Source organism: Anomalospiza imberbis, chromosome 28 (assembly GCF_031753505.1).
Source record: "Anomalospiza imberbis isolate Cuckoo-Finch-1a 21T00152 chromosome 28, ASM3175350v1, whole genome shotgun sequence".
Lineage (NCBI taxonomy): Eukaryota > Metazoa > Chordata > Aves > Passeriformes > Viduidae > Anomalospiza > Anomalospiza imberbis.
The window spans coordinates 1,756,359-1,772,711 of NC_089708.1; the positions used below are offsets into that span (position 1 = coordinate 1,756,359).

The window sequence follows — 16,353 nt, forward strand, 5'->3', positions numbered from 1 at the left end:
GTCTGAACCAGGTGGTGGGGTTGGGTTTTTCCCTTTGGAACACAGGAGGTGCTGCTTTCCCCCTTCCCTGAGAACCCCTGGTAGTGTCTCTGTAGAAAGGATATTTCTGAGCAGATTTGAGCCTTGGTGTGAGAGCCAAACTGCTTTGGAAAGGCTGTGATGTGTGTATGGGAACATCCTCTTCGCCTCTGCCCGGGTGAGGCATCGCTGGGAGGGTCATTCCGGGAAGATCCAGTGGGAAGATCCATTTCCGTGGGCAAATCCTGCCTCCCAGGACCTGTGGAAAAGCAATTCCTGCCCACCATGGCTGTGTGAGGCTGCTGTGCCAAATTCAACAGTCAGGATGAGTCTAGAGGAGCCGCAGGGCTGGGGGAAGTGATGGGGCGGCTTCATCAGCATCCCAAATTCATTACGTGATCCCAGTTTTCATTAAGTGGGAACAGCTCATCTCTGTTGTGCTGATCTCAGTGCAGGTGTTTTAAAAAACACCTGCTGTTTTTAGAGTAATTTTGTCCAATTCCAGATTAAAAAAACCTTTTAAAATAACCTAACCATCTAACATTTAGATGAATATTGTCCAATTCCAGATTTCTTTTACACATCCAACAATTATTTTCCAAATCAGTATTTTCATGAACAGACAGGTGCAGAGTTGATTCTAAATCAGTATTTTCAGGAATACACAGGTTCAGAGTTGATTCCAAATCAGTATTTTCATGAACACACAGGTGCAGAGTTGATTCTAAACCAGTATTTTCATGAATACACAGGTGCAGAGTTTTAATCTAAATCAGCATTTTCAGGAATACACAGGTTCAGAGTTGATTCCAAATCAGTATTTTCATGAACACACAGGTGCAGAGTTTGATTCTAAATCAGCATTTTCACAAATACACAGGTGCAAAGTTTTAATCCAAAACAGTATTTTCACAAATACACAGGTGCAGAATTAATTCTAAGTCAGTATTTTCACAAACACACTGGTGCAGAGTTTTGATCTAAATGAGCATTTTCAGGAATACACAGGTGATTTTAAATCAGTATTTTCACAAATGCACAGGTGATTTTAAATCAGCATTTTCAGGAATACACAGGTGAGGAGTTTGATTCTAAATCAGTTTTTTCAGGAATACACAGGTGAGGAGTTTGATTCTAAATCAGTATTTTCACAAATACACTGATGATTTTAAATCAGCATTTTCAGGAATACACGGGTGCAGAGTTTTGATCTAAATCAGCATTTTCAGGAATACACAGTTGATTTTAAATCAGCATTTTCAGGAATACACAGGTGCAGAGTTTGATTGTAAATCAGTATCTTCACAAATACACAGGTGAGGAGTTGGATTCTAAGTCTGTATTTTCACAAATACACAGGTGAGGAGTTGGATTCTAAATCAGTATTTTCACAAATACACAGATGAGGAGTTTGTAAATCAGCATTTTCACAAATACACAGGCGAGGAGTTGGATTCTAAATCAGCATTTTCATGAATACACAGGTGAGGAGTTTGATTGTAAATCAGTATTTTCACAAATACACAGGTGAGGAGTTGGATTCTAAATCAGCATTTTCACAAATACACAGGTTAGGAGTTGGATTCCAAATCAGTATTTTCACAAATACACAGGTGAGGAGTTGGATTCTAAGTCTGCATTTTCACAAATACACCGGTGAGGAGTTGGATTCTAAATCAGCATTTTCACAAATACACAGGTGAGGAGTTGGATTCTAAGTCTGTATTTTCACAAATACACAGGTGAGGAATTGGATTCTAAATCAGTATTTTCACAAATACACAGGTGAGGAGTTGGATTCTAAGTCTGTATTTTCACAAATACACAGGTGAGGAGTTGGATTCTAAATCAGCATTTTCACTAACAGGTGCAAAGTTTGATTTGTGAGCCGTTTTGATTTTGAGCTTCCTTTAGGAACGGGGTTCCTGGAGTTTATTGATCAGCACTTGGGGCGATCAGAGCTTGATTGGATTCCTCCCTCCCAGGTCGAATCAAGTACTCGGAGCGAGTGTACGACGCGTGCATGGACACCTTTGACTGTCTTCCTCTTGCTGCCCTCCTCAACCAGCAATTCCTGTGTGTCCACGGGGGCCTGTCTCCAGAAATCACGTGTCTAGATGACATTAGGAAAGTAAGTCCTCTCCAGGAGCTTTTCCCTTCGCTCCCAGCTCCCCGCGGGGTTGGGTTTGGGGCTGGAAGGGTGAGAGCCCTGCCACAGCTCCTCCTGATGGTGTGTCCCCTCTCCAGTTAGACAGGTTCAAGGAGCCTCCAGCCTTTGGTCCGATGTGTGACCTGCTGTGGTCGGATCCCTCGGAGGATTACGGCAACGAGAAAACCCTGGAGCATTTTGCCCACAACACTGTCCGAGGCTGCTCCTATTTCTACAGGTGAGGGGTGTTTCAGGGGGCATTTCTCTCCCCTCACACTAAAATGACTGTTCAGGCCACTCTGTGGGGCTTTGCAGTCTACATGATATTCTCACTTGGCTCTAATGCACAAATTCTGGTTTGTTTTTTGCTTCTTTGGATATTGAGCTGTCTTTGGATAAGTTTGAATATTGAGTTGTCTTTGGATATTGAGCTGTCTTTGAATAAATTTGAATAATGAGCTGTCTTTGGGTAAGTTACTTTGTAGAATTGGGGTCTCAAGCAGCAGAGATGCTTCTTTGGACTGGCCCTGTGAATGGTTTTCTGGATCTCTAGGAAATAATCCTTCTTTGATAAAAATCAAGGATTTGTGCTGACAGTCTGTTTATAGGGAAGGTTTAACAGAACCCTTTGCAATTAATTTTTGAATAAAAATATGTAATTTGAATAATTTTTAAATAAAACATATTTTGGGGAGCTGGACAGAAACTGGATGTTTTCTGCAAGTGAAACCAAGACCACCCGAGCTCTGTGCTCTCCTTTGCTCCCAGCTGAGTTCTCCTCCCTTTTTGTTTTCCAGTTATCCTGCAGTGTGTGAATTTTTGCAGAACAATAGTTTGTTATCCGTAATCCGAGCTCACGAAGCCCAGGATGCTGGGTAAGTGCTGCAGCCCTGGGGCTGGGTGGGGTTTGGGCTGGGCTGGGCCAGGTTTAACTCGTGCCCTGTTTTGTAGGTACCGAATGTACAGGAAGAGCCAGACCACGGGCTTTCCCTCGTTAATCACAATCTTCTCTGCACCAAATTACTTAGATGTCTATAACAACAAGGGTAAGGCTAGGGCTCTGCTGCTCTTGGGTGGGGTCAGGAAATCCCTGTCCCACTCTGCTCTCCCAAAATCACAGGATAATTTAATTGGAAAAGAGCTCCAACCCCACTGAGTCCAACCTGTGCACGATCCCCACCTTGTCGCTGAGTGTCACTTCCAGGAGTTCCTTGGACACCTCCAGGGATGGGGCCTCCAAACCTCCCTGGGCAGCCCCTTCCAAGGCCTGAGCACCCTTTCCATGGAGAAATTCCTGCTGATGCCTCCCCATCCCAGCCTGAGGCCGTCCCTCTGCTCCTGTCCCTTCTCCCTGGGAGCAGAGCCTGACCCCCCCGGCTGTCCCCTCCTGTCAGGAGCTGTGCAGAGCCACAAGGTCCCCCCTGGTCCCCCTTTTCTCCAGGCTGAGCCCCTTCCCAGCTCCCTCAGCCTCTCCTGGTCCTCTTGACCCTTCCCCAGCTCTGTTTCCTGCCCTGGATTCACTCCAGCCCCTCCATGACTCAGTGGGGACCAGAACTGGACACAGCCCTCGAGGCACCTCCCCAGTGCCCCAGAGGGACAATCCCTGCCCTTCTCCAGCTGCCACCACACTGGTTTTGATACAAAAAATACACTATTTTTGATACAAAACCCTCTCCTCCAGTCACATTCTTGTGCCTGGAATGAAAGAGAGCTTTGTGTGCTGAGCTGAAGTGGTTGACTTAATGTGTTACTGTGGCAATTAACTGTGGAGTCATAAGGCCTGGAATAAAGCTTTCATTCCCAGCCACAGGAGAATGGAGCCCTTTTGATGGATGCTGCCATCCCACAGAAGCTGATCATGTAGGAAAGCTTTCCACTTCCCTCTGCCCCTAAACCATGGGGATTGTGGTGGAATTTTCTCCAGCTGTGGGGTTTTTCACCCCTCACTTCAGATCTTGGCTCTGTTTGAGCTTCACTGTTCTAAGCTGAGAACCAGCCTGAGTAAACAAAAAAAATTATGGCTTAAACCTTTCTCATTTTGGAGAGCTGGTAGCCTGATTCTACACGAGAGTAACGGGGTGTTGATAATGAAGGTTTTTTAACCCTGGTAAAACTTCAGAGGGATCCAGGCTGGGACAGCTGGGGGTGAAAGAGGAAAAGACTTGGGACAAAGGATGGAGAGACAGGACACAGGGACTGGCTTGCCACTGCCAGAGGGCAGGGATGGATGGGATATTGGGAAGGAATTCCTGCCTGGGAGGGTGGTGAGAGGCTGGGATTGAAATCCCAGAGGAGCTGTGGCTGCCCCTGGATCCCTGGAAGTGTCTAAGGCCAGACTGGGGAGGCTTGGAGCAACCTGGGATAGTGGAAGGTGTCCCTGCCTGTGGAAAGGGTGGTACTGGCTGCTCCTTAAGATCCCTTCAAATCCAGCCCATTCCAGGGTTCTGTAAGTGGGACGTGCACATGGACATTTATTCTCTTTCCCCTTTCTCCCCCAGCTGCTGTACTGAAATACGAAAACAACGTCATGAACATCAGGCAGTTCAACTGTTCCCCTCACCCCTACTGGCTTCCAAACTTCATGGATGTCTTCACATGGTCTTTGCCTTTCGTAGGGGAAAAGGGTAAGAGAGATTTGGGTTTCAATTCCAAACTCCCAGTGACTGCTCCCCATACCCTGTGTGTCACAAACCTGTCCCACAGTGCTGGGAGAGTGTTGCAGCTCCAGGTAGCACAGGAGAGCAGTTCAGGCTCAAGGAGGCCTTCATTACTGGGTTAAATTTGTGCAAAAACAGCTGCTGACACCTGTTTGAAGAAGCTTTTACCAGTAAAACACTCCTTTCTTGCTCTTCCTGCATTGCTGGTGGAGCTGATCTTGAGTGCTGTAGCCCCACCTCAGAATTTGGAGATGTTTCTCTCGGTTTGCAACAGAAGAATTTCAAATTCCTGTTGGCTCCTGGCCCACTAACAAGGAAGCATTCACTTCAATCCAAGGCTTATTTCGTTCTGAAGAAGGCGAGGCAGCTTAAAATATGACCAAGACTTCGCCTCAGCTTTTCACCAAAAGGATTTTTACCTCTCCTGATGAGCTTAAATTCCACCCCAGTCTCGTATGTTCAGAGTGCAGCTTCACCCTCGCCACTTCCAAAGGGTTTCTTGACTTTGAGGCACCAAAGGTCGAATCCCCCCCTCCCCAAATTTGGCCCTTCTCGGAGCCAGGTGGCTGTGGCGTGGGTGAGCATGGGGAGGGGGGACCTTGAGGGAGCTCAGGCTGTTCTGCAGGAATGTTGGCACCTCCTTCCCCACGTCTGGTTCCTCTGTGATGTGCTTGGCCTGCATCCACCAACTTGGCAGAAGATGCAACGTGTGTCGTCTGCTCCGGCGCCGCTGTGGGTACCAGCAGGCTGCGCCTAAAAGTGTCTTTAGGCTCCCACTTGCAGGGGACAGACGACCTTGAAATCCTTCCCTCGTCCTCCAAATCCCTCTGCGTGCCCAGGCCTCTCTGACCTCGCTGTCTGTGCCTCTTGCAGTCACCGAGATGCTCGTGAACATCCTCAACATCTGCTCCGACGACGAGCTGATTTCGGATGGCGACGAGACGTTGGAAGGTAAAATATCCCTGCTGGCACCAGACAACAGCGGGGGGAAAGGCTGGGCAAGGTCTTTCATGCCCGAGCTGCACCTGATTTATAGCTGGATGCCCAGCCAGGGTCTCCAGTTCCTTTTTGCCCAACCTTTGCAGTTTTGGGTAGGGAATGTTATTTTTTTTTTTCTCCTTTGCTGTTCAGTCACAGAGAAATTAAATGACATTCACTGCGACAGACACTTCTTGCCAGCTACTCTGGGAATGGTTTCCTGCTCCTTACACAGGCTGCTGGTTATTTTTTCCCCCAATTCAAAATTTTCTGCACCAAAATATCCACCCAGTCTTTTCCTCTGTTGCAGTGAACTCCTCTGTAAAGTGGCTTCTCGTGTCACCCCCTCCCCAAAAACGCTGGTTTTGGCCCTGGTTTTAAGCTGTGCATGAAGGGGACAAATCAGTGGTTGAGCTGATGAGCAATTTGGACTCTGGGGGGACTCGGGAGTGAGGTGGTGACCTGAGGAAGCTGAGGGGGGCAGCGAGAAGTGGGGCCTGAGCTGCCTCGGCCTCAGGTGGAGACTCTAACCCGCTTATCCCATTGCATTTCCGTTTTGTTTTTTGGTTTTTTTGGTTTTTTCTTTCCTCCCTCCCATGAAAATTAAATTTGTTTCTTCTATCTCTGTCTTCATCTACTTGTTTCTTGGTGTCTCCTCTCCCTGAAGATCACTACATTTCAAGCTATCCGAAAGGTACCCAGCTAGAATTTGCTACGAGCTTAATTATCACTGCCTGTGCCACCAGATCCTTGAAGTGGATTTCCAGAGCTGACTAGTGGGGCAGTCTCTTCATCCCCTTTCAGTTTTAACATAAGCTCCATGTGTTTTTTAACCCTTCTGCGTTCCTCCAGGAACTTTGAGAAACGGGGGTCACGTTTCTACCTGATTCTGAATGCAGCCACGTAGTGCATGGCTGAGCCATGGTGCATGTTAGCCCTGGGTTTGGCTTCCCTGTCCTGATGTGTACTGGGCCATGTGAGGAATCTCAGCTGAGAGGAGATGGATTTGTTCCCTCTTTCGACCTGAATTTTCCGTTTGGTTTCAGCTCCCTCCGTGCTTTTTCTGTTTCTGTCTCCCGTTGGGTCCGTAGAGCGGAAGGGGAGCTCCCCCCTGTCCCGTTGTGTCCGTGTGGGGTCAGAGCAGAGCTGCCAGGCTCGGGCCAGCCCTTCCCCGTGCTCCTTGGATGCCAAAGCTGATGCTTGCGTGCCGCTGCGGGCGAGCACAGCGGTGCCCATCAGCCGTCAGATCCCTCCGTGCTCTGCCTTGCAAACCGTGTCCTCATGGCTGAGTCATTTGTGTCACATCCTGTGCAGTGTGGGCCCAGCTGGCGAGTGCCAGCGAGACCTCCCCGAATCCGTGTCCTGTGGTGGTTCTACTCTCTTTAGCCCTCTCCGGTTCCGTGTGCCATCTCGTTGGTGTTGCCCTCCTCACCGCCATCCTGGTGCCATCCGGGTGCCATCCTGATGCCATCCTTCCAGCACCGTTCTCTCTCCGGTGTCGCTGTGACTCTGTAAAAACCATGATTTCTTTTCCTGGAGTCAGGCAGGTGCTTCATCCTGACCTTCCCTGGAGAGCAGGAAACCTCCAACGTGCTGCTGTTTGCTCTTTTCTCTCCCTAAGGTGGGACAACGGTGCGTAAGGAGATCATCAGGAATAAGATCAGAGCCATTGGGAAGATGGCACGGGTCTTCTCAGTTCTTCGGTGAGGATGGGCTGGGGACTGGGCTTAAACTGGGAACTGGGCTTAGTTTGGGGACTGGGCTTAATTCAGGGACTGGGCTTATTTTGGGGACTGGGCTTATTTTGGGCACTGGGCTTAATTTGGGGACTGGGCATAATTTGGGGACTGGGCTTAATTCAGGGACTGGGCATAGTTTGGGGACTAGGCTTTATTCGGGGACCAGGCTTATTTTGGGGACCAGGCTTATTTTGGGGACTGGGCTTATTTTGGAGACTAGGCTAAATTTTGGGACCAGGCTTAATTTGGGGACTAGGCTTTATTCAGGGACTGGGGTTTATTCGGGGACTGGGGTTTATTCGGAGACTTGGCTTTATTCGGGGACTGGGCTTAAACCAGGGCCTGGGTTTAAATTGGGGATTGAGTTTTATTCGGGGACTGGGCTAAATTTTGGGACCACGCTTATTTTGGGGACTGGGCTTACTTTGAGGACTGGGTTTAAATTGGGGATTGAGTTTAATTTGGGGACTGGGCTTAATTTGGGGACTGGGTTTAAATTGGGGACTGAGTTTAATTTAGGGCTTTATTGAGGGACTGGACTTCATGTGGGGACTGGGCTTCATCTGGGGACTGAGTTTAAATTGGGGACTGAGTTTAATTAGGGGACTGGGTGAAGGGGGGAACACGGGTTAGGGAAAAAAGAAGGCAAAAACTTCATAAAACAGGTGTTTTCTCCTGACTCTTTCAGGACACATTTGCCTGAAAGAAAGTTGTAGCCGGGTAGGGGTTGGTCTTTCCTCCCAAATAACAGTGACAGATGGGAGGAAACAGCCTCAAGCTGCAGCAGGGGAGGTTCAGGTTGGATATTAGGGGAAATTTCTGCATGAGAAGGGTTTCCAGGAATTGGAATGGGATCTCCAGGGCTGTGCTGGAGTCCCCATCCCTGAGAGGTTTAACAGTTGTGTGGATGTGGCACTTTGGGATGTGGGTAGTGGTGGTGCTGCGTTGATGGTTGCACTTGGTGACCTTAGAAGTCTTTTCCAGCCTTAATGATCCCATGGCTCCATGATTCTCATGGTCCATGACTCCCACAACACCCACCAGCCTTGCCTGGACCGGCACCTGCTCAGTGTGTAACTGGTGCTGCTCTTCCCTGCAGGGAGGAGAGCGAGAGCGTGCTGACCCTCAAAGGCCTGACCCCCACAGGTACCCTGCCCCTGGGAGTGCTCTCGGGGGGGAGGCAGACCCTGCAGACCGGTGAGTATCCCTGACCCCCTGCACTCCCCCTGCCCAAACCCCCTGGAGCAGCTCCCACAGGCGGCCTGGAGGGTGCCAGGGGACCCCAGGCAGGGTTCAGGCCCGTGGGGAGGAAGGATTGCCAAGCAGGAGTAAGCAGAGGTGTAGGTGGGGGTGTGGAGAGATGCCAAGATGTCCCCATGTACCCTCGAGGAAGAAAACCCACAGCACCCTGCCTAAAGCATGTTTAGTGCTTAATTGTTCGTTTCTGCAACAAGTTTTTATCCTTTATTTCCCTTCTAACGCTGCATGGTGCACATCCTCTGCTTCACCTCGCTGTGCTGCTGCTGTGTGACAGCCTCTGTGTGAATGTGACAGTGACACGGCCTCTGTGTGAATGTGACAGTGACACAGCTGCTTGTTTGTTCTTCGTTCAACCAGACCCCTCCCAGTCTGCCCCTGTCAAGTCATGAATCCCAAAATGGAGGAAGGTCCAGCCAAGGGAACGAGGTTGCTCCAGGGCTGGATGGTTCAGAACAGTCTCCTCTCGGGTTTTGAGGTAGTTGTGGAGGTTTCTTCCCAAATTTGCTGCCTCCCTCAGCAACTCGGGGAGCAGCACAGAGTGAAGGATCCCATCCTTCCCACTCCCAGGGCAAGGAGGTTGGCTGGTGCTCAGGGAATGAGCTAGCCCAGAGGGACTCCTGTAATCCAGTGTTTTAATCCTCCCCTGCCATCGGCCTTTGAAGCCTGGCACCTCCCCAGCTTCCCCCTTTCCATGGGCACTAGGGATTTCCTGCAGCTCTCCCCAGGCCGGGGCTGGGGCTTGCCTGGATTAAATAGTTCACGAGTCAGAAACGTGGAAATATCACTGCCTGCTCCAGGGGAGGATGCAGCATCACTCCCAAGCTCACGGATTTCTCTGCCTACAGAGGAGGATGGGTTTTTTCCCCCTGTTTTTATAGAAAGCATCACAGCCCCGTCGCCCCAGTTCTGGGAACAGAGCCTGAGTGGGAAGGTGGCTGTTGCAGCAGCTCTGTCCCTGTATCCCGACAGCACAGGGTCATGCTGTGACGTTCTCCAGCACCTTCCCCTCTCAGGGGTTCTCTCAGGGGTACCAGGGATCTCCCCTCCCCCAAAAGAAGCCTCTCCCCAGGACAGAACAAACAAGCTGGGCCTTTGCTGCTGCCTTACCCGCCCTGCCCGCCGCCTGCAGGCTCCCCTCGCTCCCCTCGGCAACTCCCGGCTTCTCCTGCCCTCCTCACCCCCCCTTTCCCCATCCTTCCCCCTTCTCCCACTCCCCTTTCCCTGTCCTTCCCCCTTCTCCCACTCCCCTTTCCCCGTCCTTCCCCCTTCTCCCACTCCCCTTTCCCCGTCCTTCCCCCTTCTCCCACTCCTCTTTCCCTGTCCTGACCCCTTTCCCTCCCCCTTTTCCCCATCCTCCCACCCTTTCCCGTTTCGCACATCCCTTCACGCTCCCGGTGAATTTATGGGAGCCCCGTCTGCTGGGTGAGGAGGAGGGGGAGCTGCCCCCCTTTTGGGGTGCCTGTGCACCTCAAAAAAGGGAAAGAGGGCTGCAGTGAGAGGGGGCCCTGCCCTCCTGAGCCTCTCCCCAGCCTTTTGCAGCAGGGCTTGGCAAAATCAACTGAACGAAGTCACGGAATCTGGGGCAGAGCTGTGCAGCCACAGCTCCATCCTTCCTCCGTGGCCTCCCGAGGACCACGTGGCCTCTGTATTCTGTCCAAAGTGAAAAAAGCTGCAGTTTTGAGGCTAAAATCCAGAGAATCTGCTCAAGGGAAGGGTGTCCTTCCAGATGTTGAAGCAGGGCCTACCAAACCTTGGATGTTGCTGCAGCAGATTTAGGAAGGGGGACATGGCTCAGCTCTGTGGTGCCTTGTTGCTTGGTAACACTTTCAGGAGGTTGAGCTGAAGCCAAACTGGATTTGGAGCCTGATTTTCTCTTCTAACTCAAGGCATCAGGAGCGGAGCAGCCCAGAACCTGCTGCTTGTCCTTCCCTGGAAAACAGGCAGCCCCTCTCCTTCCCACTGCTGTAAAACATCCCCTGGGATCCCTTCTGTGTGGTGGAGGTGAATTCCACATAACTGATCATCTGAAGGTGGCCTGGAGCCACCCAGCTGGGAGCAGATCCACGGCTTAGTCCGAGCTTGTCCCTGTCCAGTGCACACAGCAGGAAGCCCCCACTCTCTGCTCCTCTGTTCATCCATCAGATCAATCCAGAGGAAAGGAGACTCCCCCTGAGAGTCCCCTTCCCCCCTTCCTCTCCACCTCCTGTCACCTTTTTCTCCCCTCTCGCCACTCGTTTGGCACCACCGGGGCTGGGGGGCCGCGGGCTCTGCGTCGCAGCCATGATGTCGGATCACTCACTGTCACTCTGTTTTTGTTTCTTTTTTTTTTCCTGTTTTTTTGTTTTGTTTTGTTTTTTGTTTTTTTTTTTTCCCTGTCTTCATTTCTGCATGCCACTGTTCTTCTGTATTGCAGCCACAGTAGAAGCGGTAGAGGCACGGGAAGGTATGGCTAGAACCCGGCGAGAGACTCAAATCATCTCCGTGTGTGTGTGCACTCATTTTAAAGAGCTTTACCAGCCCTTAACGGAAGCTTTTTACTCTTGCATCACCAGAAGTGGGGGAGGACAAGGCCCTGCTGGGAAGGAAAAAATACCCAGGGGTTTGGTTCAAGGCTGTTTCAGCTTGAACAGTTTATTCCTTAGTGGAACACCTTTATTTGGAGTTGCCAAAGCGGTTCCTGCTGCGGTGGCTCAAGACCTTGGGCTTGAGGTCCTGCAATCTGCCAGCACCATCTAAACCCTTAGAAAACAGGATTTGGTGGTGCTGGTGTAATCCCTGCCTTCCCCACAGGTAGGCCAAGGTGGAGAGGCAGTTCTCTGCCTGTAGGGTGTAGGAATGACAGATCCATGAGGATTTTTCCTCGATGCCGAGCGGGGCCACGCAGCTCTACAGAGGCTTTGCTTACCAAGGGAAGTTGTTTGTGAGCCAGCCAAGTCCTTGTAAAAGATTTGGCACAGCCTCCTTTTCCTTAAATTCTCCGTAGCACAAAGGAGTTTCACATTTGGTCCGTGTCATCAGGGCAAGGGTGACGTGCTCGTCCCCGTGGTGAAGGAACAGGGACATGAAATTCCTCAGTGGGATTCATCCCTCCCAAATCTGCCCGTGTGTCTCCTGGTCATGCAAGAATTTTGCCTTTGTGATCCAAGGACTAGCTGTTCCCTCTCCTGGTGTTGCAGTGTGTGGTTTGTGTCGGAGTTCAGAGCCTTGTGGTGGTGTCTTTGTTCTGTCGTTCTGGGTTTTGCTTTGTTTTTTTTAGTTTTTATTTTCTTTTTAATTGTTATTTTTTAGTGTTGTGTTTTTCAGCTTTGAAATTTTCCTGAGATTTCACTCTCTGGGGACAGCAAGCACTTGTCTGGTTTATCAAGTTCCTCCTATTCTATTAAAAGAGGGGGAGGTTTGGGATATTGGGAGGAAATTCTTCCCTGTGAGGGTGGTGGGATGGAATTTCCAGAAAAGCTGTGGCTGCCCCATCCCTGGAAGTATCCAAGGTTGAACCTGGCATAGTGGAACTGGATGATTTTAATCTCCCAACCCAAACCTTTGCTTGGTTCCATGAAAAGCTCTTAGGGAGCAGAGCAAATCCTAAACCTCTTTAAAAAGAAGAACCATCTCTTAGGGAGCAGATCAAACCCTAAACGTCCCTGAAAAAAATAACCTCTTCTTATGGAACAGAGCAAATCCTAAACCTCTTTAAAAAGAAGAACCTCTTCATTAGGGAGCAGAGCAAATCCTAAACCTCCCTAAAAAGAAAAACCTCCTTTTGGGAAGCAGAGCAAATCCTAAACCTCCCTAAAGAGAAGAACCTCCTCTTATGGAGCAGGCCAAATCCTAAACCTCCCTAAAAAGAAGAACCTCCTCTTAGGGAGCAGAGCAAATCCTAGACTTCCCTTAAAACAAGAACCTCGTTTTAGGGAGCAGAGCAAATCCAAAACCTCCCTGAAAAAAATATCCTCCTCTTAGGGAGCAGAGCAAATCCTAAATCTCCCTAAAGAGAAGAACCTCCTTTTGGGGAGCAGAGCAAATCCTAAACCTCCCTAAAAAGAACCTCCTCTTAGGGAAGCAGAGCAAATCCTAAACCTCTTTAAAAAGAAGAACCTCTTCATTAGGGAGCAGAGCAAATCCTAAACCTCCCTAAAAAGAAGAACCTCCCCTTAGGGAGCAGAGCAAATCCTAGACTTCCCTTAAAACAAGAACCCCGTTTTAGGGAGCAGAGCAAATCCAAAACCTCCCTGAAAAAAATATCCTCCTCTTAGGGAGCAGAGCAAATCCTAAATCTCCCTAAAGAGAAGAACCTCCTTTTGGGGAGCAGAGCAAATCCTAAACCTCCCTAAAAAGAAGAACCTCCTCTTATGGAGCAGACCAAATCCTAAACCTCCCTAAAGAGAACCTCCTCTTAGGGAGCAGAGCAAATCCAAAAGCTCCCTAAAGAGAAGAACCTCTTCTTAGGGAGCAGACCAAATCCTAAACCTCCCTTAAAACAAGAACCTCGTTTTAGGGAGCAGAGCAAATCCTAAACCTCTTTAAAGAGAAGAACCTCCTCTTAGGGAGTAGAGCTGATCCTAAACCTCCCTGAAAACAAGAACCTCCTCTTAGGGAGCAGAGCAAATCCTAAACTTTGCTGCCAGCTGCTCCTGAACGCGAGCTGGCAGCGCCAAAACCTCCCCAGAGAATTCCCAAATCCAGACAGGTGCTTTCCATCCCCTCCACTTGTCCCCGTTGGTGTCTGGCGTGTGCTGGAGGGCTCCTCCGGGGGAAATCCACGGCTGGTGCTGACACTTGCTCCCTGTGCTCCCTTCCCTCCGCAGCCATCCGTGGCTTCTCCCCGCAGCACAAGATCCGCAGCTTCGAGGAGGCGCGGGGGCTGGACCGCATCAACGAGCGGATGCCGCCGCGCAAGGATTCGCTGCACTCGGACGGCCCCGTGAACTTGGTAACCTCGAACTCTGCGGACAAGAACGGCACGGGCAAGAAATCCCAGTAACGCTCCGAGCGCCCGAACCCGCACCGCCAGAGGATCCAAAACTTCATGAATTTTATTTATTTATTATCGGGGTGGGGTGGGGGCAGGGGGAGAAACCAACTTCACCTGGAGGCACGTCCATAAATCCAGTCCGCATCCGTTCTGTAAGAAAGCGACCATTTTGTAATTTTTTTTTTTTAATTTATGTTCAATATATATAAAAATGTCTTTTTTTTTTTTTTTTTTTTTTTTTTTGGTTTAGAAACCAATCCAACTGCTAGAGCATCCCGGGAGTGTTGTGCTGTCCAGCTGCCCTCCCCAAGAGGTCAAACCTCTGCTGGGGGGGGTTGGATTAAAAAACAAAAATCAGTCAAACCAGGCAACTTGGGTCGTTGGCTTTGGCACAATTTGGAGTTAGTCTGAGCTTTCCAAAGCAGGTCCTTCCCTTCAGGATACGGTTGGGTTGGTTTTCCTTTACACACCTGTTTTTTTCCCAGATTTTTCCTGTTGTTTTCTTCCACTTCTTGCCTACCTGCAGCTGCTGCTTTAGCAACCAATCCCCTGGAAGGCAGATTGCTGGGATCCATCCCTCTTTTCCAAGGAGACAGCCAGGGGTAGCTCCAAAGGGCTCCAGGGTTGTTAACACCAGTCACAGCACCTTTTCCGTCAGGATTTCAGCTTTATCCCAGAGCTGAAGGAGTCCCAAAAGAAAACAGGGAGAAGGTGGGGGAAGGGAAGTGCTGCCCCTTGTTGTCGCTCTTCCCCTTGGAGCAGGCAGATTGTGCAGCAGAATTCCCTTGGGAATCCCTCTGATTCAGAGCAGAGGAATTATCTGCTGTCTGATGATCCTGGGAAAGCTGCAGGACCTGAGTTTTAAAGGAGAGGGGGGTGATTTATACCCTGGAGGCTGCAGCTGCCCCATTCCCCCACCACCACAGGCTGCCCAGCCCACGGCACATTCCCTGTTCCCAGCTCTGGAATCAGCCCTTGCTGAGCAGTTTGGGGTGTGGGGGACAGGGTGGTCCCCCCCAGTGCCACCTCCCTGTCCCCCCAGCGGGTGTGTGGCTTTGGGCATCACCCACCCCTGGCTGTTCCAGAGGAGCCATGGGCAGCTCGGCCTTTCCCATGGGCAGCTGGAGCCGGGGGTTGCTGATAAAACTTTGGGATAAGATGGGTGGAGCGCTGCTGGTTTTGGGAGATGTGGCTGGGTGCTGGTGACAGGGCAGCCCCCTGGACTGGGGAGGGCTTGGAAGGCAGAGCCGAGTGGATCTGGCAGGAATTTTGGCAGGGTGTTCTGGACAGGGATCCTGGGGGTTCCCAGGGGACACCCCCTGGCTGTTGTCAGGGATTTTGGAGTGGGAGCTGAGCAGTCTGTCACTGTGAGCGTTCTCTCACTTACACGGGGAGTGCTGGGGAAGGGTTTTGTGGGATTCCCGCTGGTCCCTTGCCGTGTGAGCCGCGGCCGTTGCCTGGAGCTCCCCCTCCAGCTTTCCCCCTTCTCCCGTGCTCTCCGCAGGCAGGGCTGAGCCTCTCCCAGGGGATCTTTGCCAAGGCTTTCCCTGGATCTTGCCGTCTTCCCTCGGCGATTCCAGCGCCAGAGGAAAGCAGCAACTTCCCAGGAAGCTTTCAAATTGTCTTAGGATCACACGTCACCTAATCCCACGGGGCTGTTTAGGATTCTGCGAGCAGACCGCTGGGTTTCCACACTTTTCAGTCACATGCCTCCACTTTCCCCTTTTTTTTTTCCTCTTTTTTTTTTCTTTTTTGGTTGTTTTTTTTTTCCCTTTGATCCCTTTTTTTTTTTTACACGCCCACCGCTTTGCGAAAAATACGAGATGTTTGGAGCGAGCTTCTCTCCCCCCAGTCCGAGGAGTGGGGCCAAATTGCCTTTTGTCTGTGAGTATTTCTTTGTCCTTTCAGGGCCTCCTGTGAGCGCGGTGAGCCCGTGTGTGGTACCCGGGCACACAGACCGTGCCCGGGGCTGCCCGTGCATGTTCGGGCGTGTTGTGCTGACCCAGGCTGGGATCTCACCCAAGCAGCCAGGTTTTAGTCGGGATATTTGGGATGGGAATTGCGGGACCCCGAGCCTGGCACCCCCCTGTTCCCAGCGCGGGGGGGTCAGCAGGGCCCGGCCCATCACAGAGGGGGATTTGCTTTGCTGGCAGTTTGTCCCCCCACCCTCTTCTCCAGCTCTGGCATCACCAATTCCCCCTCCCCAAAATCCTTTTGGACCTTGTGCTTCGTGTTTTGGGGGCTCAGATCCAACCCCCTGATCCTTGGGGCTGGTGGAGCTGCAGCTTCCCAGTGTCCCAGCCCTGGAAAAGGGCTGGATGTTCGTTGTCCTGGCCCTGGAGAAGGTGGCCAAAGGTGGGATTTTTGTCCCCCCCTTATCCCTGGGGCTGGTGGAGCTGCACCTTCCCAGCGTCCCAGCCCTGGAGACGGTGGCCAAGGGCTGGATGTTGGTTGCCCCAGCCCCAGAGGTGGTGGCCAAGGGCTGGAAGTTGCCCGCGTGTCCCTGTGGCACCGGCAGGTGTGGATGTCACATTGCCAGGTCCCCTCTTCCCTTTGAAGCAGTTCCCGAGGGGGTGAGGA

At 50.9% G+C, this 16,353-nt stretch overlaps 1 protein-coding gene and 2 long non-coding RNA genes across 6 annotated transcripts in view; 1 reads left to right on the forward strand and 2 right to left on the reverse strand.

Moving 5' to 3' along the window:
* PPP3CC (protein phosphatase 3 catalytic subunit gamma) overlaps positions 1–14,026 on the forward strand; it is a 38,123-nt gene extending 24,097 nt beyond the window's left edge. The window contains exons 5-14 of one of the 4 annotated variants that reach the window (XM_068174514.1): positions 2,004–2,149; positions 2,266–2,405; positions 2,965–3,042; positions 3,119–3,213; positions 4,666–4,791; positions 5,698–5,775; positions 7,424–7,505; positions 8,641–8,738; positions 11,215–11,286; positions 13,607–14,026. In XM_068174514.1, coding sequence (XP_068030615.1) covers positions 2,004–2,149; positions 2,266–2,405; positions 2,965–3,042; positions 3,119–3,213; positions 4,666–4,791; positions 5,698–5,775; positions 7,424–7,505; positions 8,641–8,738; positions 11,215–11,286; positions 13,607–13,782 — 1,091 coding nt within the window. In that variant the 3' untranslated portion in view covers positions 13,783–14,026. Of the gene's footprint in view, positions 1–2,003; positions 2,150–2,265; positions 2,406–2,964; positions 3,043–3,118; positions 3,214–4,665; positions 4,792–5,697; positions 5,776–6,469; positions 7,308–7,423; positions 7,506–8,640; positions 8,739–11,214; positions 11,287–13,606 lie in introns of those variants that run through there. The other 3 variants (XM_068174515.1, XM_068174517.1, XM_068174518.1) reach the window with 3 other exon arrangements.
* Positions 9,671–10,788, reverse strand: LOC137463369 (uncharacterized). The gene is made up of 2 exons (XR_010993897.1): positions 10,109–10,788; positions 9,671–10,043 (listed from the first exon to the last, which is right to left on the reverse strand). It is a non-coding gene; the product is annotated as an uncharacterized lncRNA (long non-coding RNA).
* Positions 12,112–12,738, reverse strand: LOC137463370 (uncharacterized). The gene is made up of 2 exons (XR_010993898.1): positions 12,636–12,738; positions 12,112–12,389 (listed from the first exon to the last, which is right to left on the reverse strand). It is a non-coding gene; the product is annotated as an uncharacterized lncRNA (long non-coding RNA).
* Positions 14,027–16,353: the final 2,327 nt, after the last annotated feature.